The following is a 13168-nucleotide window of genomic DNA, read 5'->3' as shown; positions in this document are numbered from 1 at the left end:
GGGGAAGAGAAGAGGTGCACAGTTTGTTTTCATACATGGCACTCACTTCACATTCCTGCTCCTGGACTGTTTTGTCTGTGGATGGACAGACAGTGGGACAGAGCTCTCCTTTGTTTTAGAGTACTGAGGCAAAGAAGTTCCCTGGATTGTGGGGTTTTTTCCCTTTTCTTTGTAGCTGTTTAAACCTGCTCTGGACTGAACACCCAGAAGAGCACCGGTAGCTGCACCTGTGGCCCATCGAGCCGGGCCTGGGGTGTGGCATTTCCGGCATGAGAGGGACTGGTAAGAGATTGAGTCAAGCTGCAACCCAGGGAGGGACTTTCCGAGTTTGTAATCTCTTTTGGAGCAGCAAGAGGTTTTATTGTTTAATATTGTTTAGGCTCTATTGTTTAATAAATAGGTTTTTTCCACTTTTCTCCAAGGGGGTAGTTTCTCCGGAACCGGTTGTGGGGAGGGGTCAGTTGAATCTGCTTTCCTAGAGGAGCCCCTTTGGGGGTTCTCTCCCAAATTTGCTCTGAACCAGGACAAACAGAAAGACAGAAGACCTACAGAAGATACTCACATAGGTACCGACTGCTTGGGTCCCAGCATCACTAACAGAGGAATGCCAAGAGTGGGCAGGACCCAGACCATGGGCTGGCCTTGTGCTCTGTTTTTTTACCCCCCAGCCTTCATGGGCCCGCCCCTGGGGTGGGACTGCCAGTTCTTGTCCAATCAGAGCCAGGGTAGCACCAGCTGCTAGTGTGTGATTGATTGACAGCTCAGTTAATCAGGCCTGGTTAACATCTCCCTTGACTGACAGCTCTGCCAGACCAGGGCTGGGGGCGGGGCTCTGTCCCACCACAAACCAAGGCCTGACTCCGCCCTGGCCCCACACGGGCATTCTGAGCATCCCAAGGTGACTTGGGACATCAATCTCATCCAGCCTCTGACAGCAACCACGGTGACAGTACAGATCTTCCTGGAACCAAGGGTCAGTTGTGACTATGTAGGTCCAAGAACAGCATGGTGACACTGGGGAACCTCATGGAACTGTGGCTCAGTTGTGACAATGGAGATCCAAGGAAACCATGGTGAGACTATGGAACCTCATGGAATCAAGGAGACCATTGTGCAACTCAGGGGCCCTGTAGAAGCAAGGGTCAGTGATCAAACAGTGGGGCCCATAGAAACAAGGAGCCATTGTGACAGGGGGGGCCACATGGAGTCAGGGGATATTTGTGACTCGACTGGGGCTCATTAAACCAAGAAAACTTTGTGACATTGCAAGACTTCATGGAATCAAGGGGACCATTGTGATGGTATGGGAACCATTAAAAAAAAGGGAACATGAAACAGGTTTGCCTAGTTTGGCCTCCTTGGGACAGTCTCACAGATCCCACTGAATTAGACGTGCCAAGGGCCACTACCATCTGACCATGAAGCAGCAGGGCTCTGTGCTTTTATTTCTATGGAAAAGACCTATCTTTCTTGTCTAGGCTCACATGGTTGAAATAAGGATTCCACCTCTCAAATTACATATATTCAAGGGTTACTCTCCAAAAATATCCACCAATACAGTCAAGTCTGACCAGCCTTGGCCTCTGGTGACTGCCTCTCATCTGACCCTGCACCACTGGGGCTCACTTGTTTCCTTCCTATGGAGACCATTGTGACACTGTGGGGGCTTGTGGAGCCAAAGGGTCATGCTGACACTGCAGGCCCTTGTGGAACCTGTTACACTGTAGGAACTTGTGGAACCAAGGGGATCATTGTGAAAATGTGAGTACCATGAAACCATGGGGTCATTGTGACACTGTTGACTCTTGAGGAACCATGGAGACCACCTGGACACTTTGGGGCCTTGTGAAATGAAGGGGATCATAGTGACACTGCAGGGTACTATGGATCCAAGGGGCCTGTGACACTGTGGGGCCTCATGGAACAAAGGACATCATTGTGGCTTTGTTGGGCAACATGGTCCCAAGGGGCCAGTGAGAAGCAGTGGTGCAATAGTTAGCTCAGCTGTAACTCAGTCAGCCAGATTTTACCCCAAAAGAATTGGGCATGAGTTTCAAGCCCTGGGAATCATTTGTTTAACTTAGTGTGAGCTTGAGAGTTCCCCCAAAAGCCTTTAGTGTTGCTATGCTAAGTTGTCCAAATTCTACTCCCCTATTGGTTGCTTGTTTCCCCTATAAGGTTATTGTTCTAGAGTGTTCTACCCCCAAGTGTACATAATGTTTCTTCCCATTTGTCTCAGGTCTTTGGATCCTGCCCCTCATACTGTTCTCAACTTCTCCATGTTTATTGTTTTTCACCCCGTTATTAAAGTTCCTTTTAAACAACTCCATTGATCCTGCTCCTTTTCATTTTTGCCACCCTCACCCTGAAGTCAGGGAACCAGAGAGGTTTGTCACAGCCACTTTCATTGTGAATTTGGCGCCCAAACAGGGACCCTGACATTCAGGGCTCCCTGTGTCAGTCACATCAGCTGGGGTTAGCTGATGGATAGGCCAGTGCTCCCCGGGATTTTGGATTGTGCTGAGCCCAGCAGATTCATAATTTCTTCAAGGTCCTTGCCCAGGATTGGCAGGGACAATGACGGTTTCACCTGCATAGGATTGCAGGTGGGTTTGGGGAAATGCAAGACATTTATTGCCCATTTTGCCACTGTGCTTTTACAATATGCACCCACATCCCATAATTGATTTGGGGTGTTCCTGTGGCTCTTCCCCATAAGACAGAGAAGCAGAAAAATGGGCAGTCAGATGTCCAAAGTAGAAAGGAGCATATATGGATGGTCTAATTCTCACTGATCATCATATAATATTTTCAAAGAATGAATTAAAATCAATCATGAGGTGGATCATTAAAAACTTTACAGATGCCTCTGCTGACGAAATCCATACCACTGAATTTTGGGACTCAGTGGGAGTTAAACTGTACAACCTTTCGATCAAAAGGGACCCCACATGCTCCCTATCTTCCACACCAACCTTGAGACCCTTCACCAGCAAGCAGTGTGTTAAAAACTCAATCCATTGGTCACTCCTAACTCGGGACCTCCCCTCAAACCTGCCCTTCTCAGACCTTCCACAATGGTCCAAGATGGCAATAGCCACGCGGTCTTGGATCATCATGCCCTGGAGACTCAAGATGGAAGGAGCCCAAATGTGGCTTGGGAGCCCGACCATCCTGCCTCCATCTTGGGTCCTCCACTTCCTGCTACCACAACCTTCTCTTCCGCCCTAATGAACCTCCAGACTCCACGCCCAAAAATGCGGGTCATGCCCCACTGTCAATCATTCCACCTTCACCCTATGCCATGCTTCCGAAACTCCGCCCTGGAAGTCTGCCATCCTAAATCAAGGCCCTTCCTCCCCAAAACCTGATAAAATGGCAGTACCCTTTGCTTCACCCGCCGGCAACAATATAACACCCATGGTCAAATATAGTAAGCCCAACTGTCACCCTATTTCTAACCCAAATGTTTCTGCTCCAAGTTATTCTTCCTCCCCAGAAGACTGTTTGGACTCCTCACAGCCGCCTCACCCCTCAACCCCAGAAGATCCCTGGGAAAAGAAGAAGACAGGCAAATCATCTCGAAATTCCTCATTGCCCCCGTATGTTATGAAAGAAGGGGGCAGAATCCCAGGTATCAGCCATTGTTTTATGGGGAAATCAAGGATCTGTGTAGGGCAGCTAAAGACCATAGGCAGGACTTAGCTTCTTTCAATGGCCTAATGAGGGCCATGTTTACAGCACATGTCTTAACCCCCTTTGATTTAAAATACATTATGACCATATTGCTGTCACCTACAGAATACACCCTGTGGGATGGGGGATGGAAGTGTTTACTAAACCAAATAAGAGCAGACTATGCTAATAATGAGGCAAGGGCAGAATTGACAATCAACTATCTAGCTGGAGAAGGACCACACAGCCTACCAGATGATCAAGCAGTAGGTATCCCCAGAGAAGTATTGGATGATATCAAAGAGATGGCTTTGAAAGCTTTACACCAGGTATTGGATGGTAGCACCCTCAATGTGGACTACCTTGGGTGGCTGCAGGTAAAGCTTTAGGACAATTAGACCATGTTGGGTGCCTGTTAAGTAAGCAAACCAATGCTACCTCCCTCACACTGTGTGGCCTGCTCTCAGACACAGAGACCATCAGACATGCCACCTTGCAGAACAGCGATAGAGTTTTTACTCTGGGCACATGGGCATGGCTGTGAGACTCTGAGGGCAGGTGTTGCATGAACCTCTCCAGCCACAGCGAGACAATCCACAAGAGCATTCAGGTACTCAAGGAAGGGTTCAAGAAGCTTCAAGTCAAAAACAAAGACTGGGTCAAAAAAACTCTTCTAATCAAAGGGACTAAAGAGTTGGACGATGTCGAGCTAAAACAGGACATTTAATTCTCTTAGTGGTTATTGTCTTGTTAATTGTCCCACGTTTGTTTGGATGCTTTTAGAAAGTCTTACAAAATTCTTTCACTTCCATCTTTGTTGTAAAATAGAAAGGGGGAAGGCACCCAACACAGGGTGCTCACAGACTACTTGGAGGAGAGAACTGGCAGCCATCATAGTACAAAAACCTCTCAGAGACTCAGTGTGGGAAGGAAACATTTTAAAAGTACCTAAAAGTATTCCTAAATCCATAAAGTACCTTAAAAATCTTGAGTATCTGTTGGCATTAATGAGCCCCACTGAGTGTCAGTACAAAGCTCTCCAGGGACTCATTAAAGCAGAAAAAGTGGGGCCATGATTGCAAAATCTCTCACAGAGTCTGTATTAAAAGGGAAACACCAAGTACCTTCAAATAACTGGAGTACCCTGAAGCATTAATGAGCCCCACTGAGTGTTGTTACTGACAAAGCCTCTCCAGGGACTAAGTAAAGCAGATAATAGGAGGCCATGATTGCACAAACCTCTCACAGAGTCTGTATCAAAAGGGAAACACCAAGTACCTTCAAATAACTGAAGTACCTTGAAGCATTAATGAGCCCACTGAGTGTTGTTACTGACAAAGCCTCTCCAGGGACTAATTACACCAGATAATTGGAGGCCATGATTGCACAAACCTCTCAGAGACTCCAAGGCAAAAGCCAAAACCAAAGTCCTTTGAAAAACCTGCAGTCCCTGGGAGCATTAAGGAGCCCCAGGGCCATTCCTGAGCAAGGCTCCCCAGGGACTCCTTCCAGCAGATCCTTGAGGGCACTGGGATGTCAGCTAGGGGGGCCTGCTGAGGGCAGGACAAGGGGCTGACAGTGCCCAGCCTGGCTGGGGCTGTGCCAGAAGGCCCTAGGGCCTCAGGACAAGGTGTCTCCTCACAGCCCTTGGTGGCACAGACCCTGCTGTGCCCCAGGGCACCAAGACTTGGCTTCTCTCTGTCCCCACCTGTCATCACTGCCTGCAGTTCTCTGCTCTGCCTGGGGTCTGGGGACACTTTCTCAGTGGTGTCTCTCTGGGACCTATTAAAAGTCCAAGAAACTTTGGAGTTGGATTCTGCCTTAGAGTTCTGGAGAGGTTTCTTCAGCTCCCTCTCAGGGACTGATGTTCAGGGCCTGAGCACAAAGCCCCAGAGGCTCATTAAAGTCCTTGTGCTGTGTCTGTGCTGCTGAGCTCGGCTGGGCTCCTGGCCCAGAAGCAGCTCCTGGTAACCAAGAAGAGCTTCAAAAGCCCATTTCTCTTGATGAGCAGCTCTTCTGCCAGCCCAGCAGGACTGCCTGCAGGGACTGCTCTCAGCCAGCCCGGGGAGCTGCTCCCAGCACTGGGGAGAAGCTCGGAGGGAAGGAGCCACTATGCGTAGGGCAGGAGCTGCTGCTGAGGGGGGCTGGGTGGGGCAGGACCGCTCCCAGCTCCAGAGGGCATTTCCCAAGGATGGTAAGCCTGGGATTCCTGAAAAGATCAGGAGCTTTCCTGAGAGTGTTTTCAATTTCCTGCTTGGAGAAGGATGGAAATGTTGGGGTGATGACAAAAAGATTTTTTCATTTTATACATTTTTCATATATTTGTAGCTCTATAAATTACTATTACATAGTTATAAATCTATAATCCTTATTTAAGTATATTAAAATCTTATTGAACTATATTACTGTTATAATACTTCTATAACTATAATCCTGTATTAACTCTAATATTTTCCCTAAGCTTTTTCTTTGATTTCAGAAAAATAAGCTGATTGTCTAAATGCATACCTGAAATACATATAGTATACAATACATATAGTATCCTGTAAAGTCTTATTATCAGGATGAGGACCTACAAGAACATTTTCTTTTTTGACCAGAATGTGAGCAGTCATAACAAAAATTGAAAGCAAAGAAGCCTTGGACTTACTCCAATGGATTGAGACAGGGGTGTGTAACTGGGGTAAGTGAATTTCCTATTGGATGTTCCTGTTAAATTTTCTTTATTAATCAACCTTAATAAATGGTGTAAATCAGTCCCCAGGTGTGCCCCATCCCCACTGGGACACCTGGAAGCTTCCAATAAGTGTCTGGGTTTTTTTTTACTCTTCTAACACTGTTGCAAGGGTGGTTTGTTTTTTTTTCTCCTTTGATGATAAAAGCCAAGGGGATGAGAGAAGAAAAACAGGAATTGTAATCCTAGAATCCCAGGACATTCTGAGTTGAAAGGGACACACGGTATCATACAACTAATGTTTGAACATTTACAGGGACTGCAGAACTGTAAATTAAGCTGGTCAGTCTCCCTGCTGGGAGCCTCCCAAAGGGCCCTCAGCCACTCCTCAGCCCTGGACAGCAGCAGCATCACCTCTGCAGGGCCCAGCAGGGCTCTCCTGAGCTGCCCCTGCCCAGCTGCACACAGAGCCTGCCCCAGCCAGGGCCCTGCACACAGGCAGGTTTCTGTAGGGCTCTGGCCAGGGCACACAGGCTGGGACGGGCTCTGTGAGCGCTGGCAGGGACAAGGCTCCTCTCAGGAGGGAATTTCCAGGCCCAGGGAGATGCTCAGGGATAGAAAGGGGCCGAAGAGAGCAGTGCTGGGGGCAGGATGAGGGCACTGTTGGTGTGTGGGAGGAGTCGGGCACAGCTGGGCACGGGAACACTGTCCTGAGTACCCGGCTGTCTCTGCCCTGCCCTCTCAGGCACAGCACCACAACATCTTCTCTTGGTTCTGCCCTGCCCTGATATTGTCACTGTTATCTGCTGCTCTCAGGGAGGCTCTGGCATTTGCAGCAGCTGAGTCAGGCACTGCCCCTGGCATTTCAGCCAGGCAGGGCTGTCCATGGGAATGGGGTGTCCAAGCTTCCCTGGCACCTGTGGGGCTGTGGGCAAAGAAGTCCATGGGAAAGGGGAATGAGCTGAGCCCCCTCCCTGAGATCCCATCATGGGCACAGCCAGGGATCTCCTTGCTGTGCCCTTCCAAGGTCTGAGCTGCCCTCCTGGGTGCAAATCTGTGCCAGAGCCTCTGGGAGTTCCCTGAATGTCCCATGGGGAACTGCAGAGGTGCCAGAGCTGAGGAAATGCTGTTGGGTTTGCCAAGGGAGACGTGAGTGTCCTTGGCACAAGGGGGTGCTGAGACCTTGCCCAGAGACCTTTAGGGAGGGTGAGACATTCAGGGATCCCTCTGCTCTGGGCAGGGTCTGGTTTATCCCAGGGTGACCTGGGAGTGTGACTGTGCTCTAATTGCAGCCAAAGGTGCAATGCCAGGGCAGTTGGGCACAAGCCCATCCAGACCCTCACCTTCCCTGAGCCACAGGGAATCCTTTGCCTCTCACATCTCTCAGTGGCAAACTCTGAGTGCAGCAGAAATGCTGGGGATTTCTGACCTCAGAGACTCGGTAATGATGTGTTGATATGAAAACAATTCCTAAAAGAAACTCCTGCCATGGTTTCGTCTTGGGAGTGCAGATGCTACCAAGCCTATCTCGATTAGGAGTGATTCCCCTGACAAATCCTGACTATCCAGGCTTGTCCCTCCACCACATGGCCACAAACCCAGAGCAGCGGGGCAGGGATGGCTCCTCAAGAGCCCCCATGCACAGCCCTGGCTGCTCCTGGCACACTCAGCCAGCACAACTGGAGCACAGGCAGGGATCCGCGTGAAGGTTTTCCCAGAGCAGCAGCAAGGGTGGGTGAGTACCAGTGGGACAGTCTGCAGGGAATGGCCCAGGCTTGGCTCAAAGCAGCCTCTCCTGACTTATCATTGTCCTTTTTCCATGAACAGGTCCCCAGGTGCCGGCTCCAGCAAATGTCCAACAGCAGCTGCATCAGCCACTTCCTCCTGCTGGCATTGGCAGACACGCGGCAGCTGCAGCTCCTGCACTTCTGCCTCTTGCTGGGCATCTCCCTGGCTGCCCTCCTGGGCAACGGCCTCATCATCAGTGCCATAGCCTGCGGCCACCACCTGCACACGCCCATGTTCTTCTTCCTGCTCAACCTGGCCCTCAGCGACCTGGGCTGCATCTGCACCACTGTCCCCAAAGCCATGCACAATTTCCTCTGGGACACCAGGAACATCTCCTACACAGGATGTGCTGCTCAGCTCTTTTTCTTACTGTTCTTCATCTCAATGGGGTATTCCCTCCTGACCATCATGTGCTACGATCGCTACGTGTCCATCTGCAAACCTCTGCACTACGGGACCCTCCTGGGCAGCAGAGCTTGTGCCCACATGGCAGCAGCTGCCTGGGCAAGTGGCTTTCTAAATGCTTTCATGCACACGGCCAATACATTTTCCCTGCCCCTGTGCCATGGCAATGCCCTGGGCCAGTTCTTCTGTGAAATCCCCCCAGTCCTCAAGCTCTCCTGCTCTTGCTCATATCTCAGGGAACTTGGGCTCATTGCTGTTAACGGCTCTTTGGTATTTGGTTGTTTTGTGTTCATGGTTTTCTCCTATGTGCAGATCTTCAGGGCTGTGCTGAGAATTCCCTCTGAGCAGGGACAGCACAAAGCCTTTTCCACCTGCCTCCCTCACCTGGCCGTGGTCAGTTTATTCTTTAGCACTTCTTTTTTTACCTACCTAAAGCCCCCCTCAATCTCGTCCCCATCTCTGGATCTGGCCCTGTCAGTTCTGTACTCGGTGGTGCCTCCAGCCCTGAACCCCCTCATCTACAGCCTGAGGAACCAGGCGCTCAAGGCTGCAGTGTGGAGACTGATTAATGGATGGTTTAAGAAACAATAAAGTGCTGGCCAACTTCTGTAAACCACGTGTAATAAAAGTCATACTTGATACTTTTTGTTAGTGTTGATGTGGGTTCTTTTTGTCTCTTTTTTAGTTTTTCATATTGTCCACAAAGAAATGTCATTCCTTGTGCCATTTCTCATTTTGTTTCTCTTCACCTTCCCTGTTGCCACAGACTGTATCAATGAGGGGCTGCATTCTTGGTGACTTTCAAGGAACTAAAGAAATTCCAAGCAGAATTTTCTGCAGAGATACCCTTATCTTGCCTTCTCTGGAGCTGCAGCAGCAATGTCTGTGTGCAGAGCTGGGGGCAGATCAGTGCTGGCCCAGCAGCTGTGCCCAGCAGCAGCAGCAGCACTTGGTGTTGCCAGTGCTGCTGCCGTGGCCCTGCCCCGCTGCCCTGCTGGCCCTGGTGTTGCTGCAGGGCCTGAGTGCTCTCGGGGCCGGGCACAGCCCTGGGGGTGGCAGTGCCGGGGCTGCAGCAGGGACAGGCGAGGTAATATAAATCACCTTTGATAATTCTTTTGGGTTTGGTTGTGAGTTTTTATTTTTTTCCACGTTTCAGTTTTTTAATATTGTCCGCAAAGAAAAGCCATTGGTTATGCCTTTTCTAATTTTGTTTCTCTCAATCTTCCCTGTGGCCACAGAATGTGTCAGTGAGGTGGCTTTAAAGGAGCTAAAGGATCTCCCAGCCAAGTTTTTCCAGAGATGCCCTTGTGTTCCCTTCTCTGGAGCTGCAGCAGCAATGTCCATGTGCAGAGCTGGGGGGCAGATCAGTGCTGGCACACTAGAAGCTCTGGTCCTGCTGGCCACACCATTCCTGATCCAGGCCAAGAGCTATTGGCCTTCTTGGCCACCTGAGTACACTGATGCCTCATTTCCAGCCTGCTGTCCATCAGTCCCTGCAGGTCCCTTTTCTGCCTGGCTGCCGTCCAGGCACTCCATCCCCAGCCTGTAGTGCTGCAGGGGTTGTTGTGGCCAAAGTGCACGACCTGGATGTTGGACTTGCTAAATCTGACCTTGTTTGATTTGGGGCCTGGATCTAGCCTGTCCAGGGCCCTGTGCAGAGCCCTCCTACCTTCCATCAGATCCACACTCCCAGCCAACATGGTGTCACCACAGTTCTATGAGGCCCCTGAGTGTCCCAATGGTCTCCATGATTCCATGAGCCCTCCCAGTGTCATAATGTCCCTTTGGTTCCATGGGACCTCTTGGTGTCACAGAGTCCCTTGGATCCTTGGGCCCCACAGTGTCACAATGGCACCGTGGTCCCCCAAGGCTCTGCAGTGTCACAATGAATCCTTGTTTCCATGAGGTCTGGCAGTGCAGCAATGCTCTCCTTCATTCCACCATGTCACAATGGCCTTTTGGTCCCAAGGGCCACCACGGTGTCCAACATGTTTCCTTCATTCCAGGAGTCCCTGAGGAGCAGCCCCGGCCCCTTGGTTCCATGGGGCCCTGCAGTGTCACAATGGCCCCATCATGACGCCAGGTCCTGCTCTGTCACAAAGCTCTGCATGGTTCCACAAGGCCCTGCAGGGTCACAGTGGCCTCTTGGTTCCATGAGGCCTCAGAGTGCCACCATGAATTCCTTGGTGCCGCAGCGTCACAATGAAGCCCTGGTGACACAAGATCCTGCAGTTGGTTCCATGGGGCACCACAGTGTCACAATTTTTCCCTCAGTTCCCAGAGTCCTTGAAATGGAGCAATGGCCCTTTGATTCCATTGTCCCCATACTCTCTCAAGGGTCTCCTTGGTTCCACAGTGGCACAATGGCCCCTTGGTTCCACAAGGCCCCGCAGGTTCACAATGGCCTCTGTGGTTCCAGCAGGACCCAGATTGTCGTAATAGACCCCTCGCTTTCACTCAGCCCCACAGTGTCACAGTTGCCCCTTGGCTCTGTGCTGCCATGTCGTACACAGTGTCACCATGGTCCTATCAGTGCCACCAGGCCCCACAGTGTCACAATGGCCCCTTGCTTCCCCAGGGACTTTCAGTGTGACAATCATCAGAGCATCAACCAGGCTGCAAAAGACCTTGGAGAGCACCAGGTCCAATCTGAGACCCAACACCACCTTGTCACACAGACCAAAGTACTCAGTTTATATGGCTTCTATTTGAGCTAGATCTTAGGAGCTCTCAGAGAACCTATCATGCCTGAGATAGTCCAGCTACCTCAAATGGCATGAAATTAGCTAGATGGCTTCTGAGGTAGTGTTGGAAACAGTAAGTTTTAATAAAAGGCAAAATTACAAAGCACTTGCAGAGAAAATCTGAGCTAGGGGCAAGAGGTTCTTGCTCCTGCTGAAAGCACCCAAGAAAAGTGAGGATTTGTTTTGTTCTCTTTTTCTTGGGAATTACTTAGGCGGGATCTTTTGGCTTCTGTCTAATTGGGTGGCTTGGGTTATAAGGTGAAGTCCCAAAGGTCCTATGAGGTGTCTTTTTACTAAATTGAGGACAGAAACTTCTGGGCTTTTTTCCTTTTTAAGGAGACAAAGTATAACTTGGTAACTCTGTCAACAGGGAGCACATTCCTACACTCACTGCCACATCCAGTCTTCCCTTAAACACTTCCAGGGACAGTGGCTCACTGACCTCCCTGGGCAGCCCATTCCAATGCCCAATCACCCTTTAAGTTAAGAATATTTCCTAATATCCAGCCTTAAGGTCCCTGGGAGCATCATAAGGTTTTATCCTCTTGTCCTGTCACTGCACCCTGAGAAAAGACACATGCTCCAGCCCCTCCATGTCCTTCCTAAATTGGTGAGCCCAGAACTAGACACAGCACTTGAAGTGCTGCCCAACCAGTGCTGAGCACAGGGGAAGCTAGGTAATGTTTCAAGATCATCAGCCCTTGTTCTTGTGGGTGACTTCAACCTACCAGACATCTGCTGGGAACTTAATACAGCAATAAAGAGGCAGTCCAGGAAATTCTTAGAATGTACGGAGGACAACTTTTTGTTGCAGCTGGTGGGTGAACCCACCAGGGGAGGGACTATGTTAGATCTGCTGTTTGCAAACAGAGATGGGCTGGTGGGAGATGTGGTGGTTGGAGGTCGCTTGGGGCAGAGTCATCACAAAATAATAGAGTTCTCAATATTTGGTGAAGTCAGGAAGAGCACCAGTAAAACTGTTGCATTGGACTTCCGGAGGACAGACTTTGGCCTGTTTAGGAAACTTATTCAGAGCGTCCCTTGGGAAGCAGTCCTAAAAAACAAAGGAGGTCAGGAAGGGTGGGCATACCTCAAAACAGAGATCTTGAGGGCACAGGAACAGACCATCCCTGTGTGCCGAAAGATCAGTCAACGGGGTAAACGTCCAGCCTGGCTGGGCAAGGAGATTTTGGAGGAATTTAAGAATAAAAAGAGGATGTATCAGCGTTGGAAGAAGGGTCAGGTCTCTAAGGAAGTATTCAAGAAGGCTGCTAGAGCATGCAGACAAAAAATTAGGGAGGCCAAAGCTCAGTTTGAACTTAGAATGGCAACTTCTGTAAAGGATAATAAAAAATGTTTTTACAAATACATTAATGGTAGAAGGAAAGGTAAGACCAGCCTTTGTTCTTTATTGGACAAAGGAGGGAACTTAGTATCTGAAGATGAGGAAAAGGCAGAAGTGCTTAATGCCTATTTTGCCTCAGTTTTTAATGGGAAGATGACTTGCCCTCAAGACACCTGCCCACCTGGGCTGGTTGATGGTGACAGGGAGCAGAATGGTCCCCCCATTATCCAAGAGGAGGCAGTCATAGAACTACTGAAATGCTTAGATATTCATTAATCTATGGGACCAGACGGGATCCACCCCAGGGTAATGAGAGAGCTGGCAAATGAGCTTGCAAAGCCACTCTCCATCATTTACCAACAGTCCTGGCTCACTGGTGAGGTGCCGGATGACTGGAAGCTGGCCAATGTGATACCCATTCACAAAAAAGGTGCAAAGGAGGATCCTGGTAATTATAGACCGGTCAGCCTGACCTCAGTACCTGGCAAAATAATGGAACGGTTTATATTAAGCTCCATCACGCAAAATTTACAAGAT

The 13168-nt window shown here is 49.7% G+C and overlaps 1 protein-coding gene across 1 annotated transcript; it reads left to right on the top strand.

Annotated features, from left to right (window-relative positions):
• The first annotated feature begins 8200 nt into the window (after positions 1–8200).
• On the top strand, positions 8201–9133 carry LOC141729533 (olfactory receptor 14A16-like). The gene has a single exon (XM_074544241.1). The coding sequence runs from the start codon at positions 8201–8203 to the stop codon at positions 9131–9133; it is 933 nt and encodes a 310-aa protein (XP_074400342.1).
• Positions 9134–13168: the final 4035 nt, after the last annotated feature.

This window comes from Zonotrichia albicollis, chromosome 7 (assembly GCF_047830755.1).
Source record: "Zonotrichia albicollis isolate bZonAlb1 chromosome 7, bZonAlb1.hap1, whole genome shotgun sequence".
Classification (NCBI taxonomy): Eukaryota; Metazoa; Chordata; class Aves; order Passeriformes; family Passerellidae; genus Zonotrichia; species Zonotrichia albicollis.
This window is presented reverse-complemented; position numbering and strand designations above follow the sequence as displayed.

Excerpts from the sequence above, each read along its gene's own strand:
- LOC141729533 (XM_074544241.1), top strand. The coding sequence starts at position 8,201 with ATGTCCAACAGCAGCTGCATCAGCCACTTCCTCCTGCTGGCATTGGCA.